A 1,945-nucleotide genomic window follows, 5' to 3' on the forward strand; every position below is an offset into this window, starting at 1 on the left:
CTGCGGACGAACTTGGAGGTGATTTTGCTGATGATCCCAGTTGACGTTCCCCTTCTGGCATGTGCAAACGCACCCGTTTCGTGGGATGGGGAGGCAGGTGGTCCATTATAAGCTGCACTGCGTCGCTCTCGGAGCTGTTCCCCATGGAAAGTGCTTCGGCTGGAGCTCCCTCGGGGGAAGCGGGTCCTGTCTGGAGTGCTGGCACTGATGCTGTGAGCAGATGGGGAAGCAGCAGGCACTCTCTGAGCTGTACTGCTGGGAGACATTAAGATATATTATTCAGAACAATGACAGGAGCAGATTTCACTCAGCCTGAAAACGGGGAGGGGAAAGGTGTGGCTATTGCTGTTGGCCCAATGATTTTTCTTCACATTAGAAATGAGGTGCACGGGAGAATTAATTTTCTATATTGTTATACAAGGAGGAGATGTCAATTTAAAACTGTATTTTTACTATAGATCCTAACATTTCTGACACGAAGACAAAGCTGTCAGAATCCAGAATGCCAGCCCGAGTACAGCACGTGCGATATTACATAATCTGCATACTTGAATAGCAAATGCTTCAAATTCAAAAACTGTCCAAGCACTGATATGACAGTACACACGAGAAATTCTATGTGTGACTTCATGTGTATCCACTGAAAACACACTATGAAATGATTTTTAGGCTGTGCGTGTAAGGCATGTTAGAAATCTAAATGAATTTCATGTCAAAATTCAAATTCTAGCCCATTTATCTCATTATGCAGACAAACATTGTAGAACTGGAAAATGTCCAAAATCCAAAGGCCCCTGGCCTGGGAACCCAGGTAAAGGGTAATTAACTTGAATGCTTTTAACGTATGTTGCTTAGCAATGTACAGAATGGATTTTATTATTTGTCAAAAAGCCTTTTCATAACATCACCCCATATCTCTCCTCGAGACCCCAGTGGATACAGTGCTGCACGGAGCTATCAGTGTGACAGCAGAACCTAATCACCAAAGCATGACATGTTAAGATGCCCTACATTCAGAAATCCTACATGAGGCAAAACTTAAAAACGTGAACTGAATTTAATACCCAAGCAGCTTGTCAGTGTGCCTGCCCCACTGACACCGCTCCTGCTAAGACCCACGGCTATGGTGTCAACAGGACTTGGTTCTGTGTCCCATTTTTTGAGCAGGGGTGAGGGCATGGTTTCAAGACAGGGTTTCTCTGTGTAATAGGCTTGGCTGCCCTGGAACTTTCTTCATAGACTAGGCTGGCCCTGAACTTACAAAGCTCTGCTGGCCTTTGCCTCCTCAGCACTGGGACGTGTACCATGATAGCTGGCTTTTGTGCATCTCATTTTACTTACCTTTTATTTTTAAAGGTTAATTTATTTGTGTGTGCCACAGAGCATGTGTGAAGGCCAGAAGACAGCTCCGAGAGCTAGCTCTTTTCTTTCCCTATCTGGAGTCCAGGAACAGGATGGAGGCCATCAGTCGGCAGGAAGCGCCTTTACCAACTGTTGACCCATCTCGCCAGCCATTGAACTTACTTAAGTGATAAATTAGGCAGCAGTGCTTAATGGGTGGATTACAAATATTCTTCTGGAAAATGATTTCAAGTAGTTTTAGATAATTGCTAGCGCAGACACTTCTTCTCAGAGAGCTCTTGAGGAGACTGCCGAGAAAGCCTTGGAAGCAGGACTCACCCGGGCCGATAGGCTTCAGAGCCGTCTTTAATGGTTGGCAGTGTAACTTTAATAGGGTGGCCAGAGGTTGACATGGACTTCTGGTGGCGGGGGCGTGCTGAGGGGCCAGCAGAGGCCACGGTGGAGCCTGCCGAGGACACACTGCTGGCAGACATCTCTGTAAGGCTGCTGTCTCTTCCATTCTGCAAAGCTGCATACCGGTCCGTGCTCCTCTCACACACATACGTATTCCTCCTCGCCATGCTACCGCCAGAATATATGTTGT

General features: G+C 46.6%; 1 protein-coding gene across 2 annotated transcripts in view; it reads right to left on the reverse strand.

The window, feature by feature from the left end:
- Nucleotides 1-1,945, reverse strand: part of LOC116068377 (serine/threonine-protein kinase MARK1) — a 20,363-nt gene that overhangs the window by 10,401 nt on the left and 8,017 nt on the right. The window contains exons 4-5 of one of the 2 annotated variants that reach the window (XM_031337805.1): nucleotides 1,681-1,945; nucleotides 3-252 (exon numbers count right to left, since the gene is read on the reverse strand). The exon at nucleotides 1,681-1,945 is cut by the window's right edge and continues 1 nt beyond it. In XM_031337805.1, coding sequence (XP_031193665.1) covers nucleotides 3-252; nucleotides 1,681-1,945 — 515 coding nt within the window. Of the gene's footprint in view, nucleotides 1-2; nucleotides 256-1,680 lie in introns of both variants that reach the window. The other variant, XM_031337798.1, reaches the window with a different exon arrangement.

The sequence above is a fragment of the Mastomys coucha genome, unplaced genomic scaffold (genome assembly GCF_008632895.1).
Source record: "Mastomys coucha isolate ucsf_1 unplaced genomic scaffold, UCSF_Mcou_1 pScaffold1, whole genome shotgun sequence".
In the NCBI taxonomy this organism is placed as follows: Eukaryota; Metazoa; Chordata; class Mammalia; order Rodentia; family Muridae; genus Mastomys; species Mastomys coucha.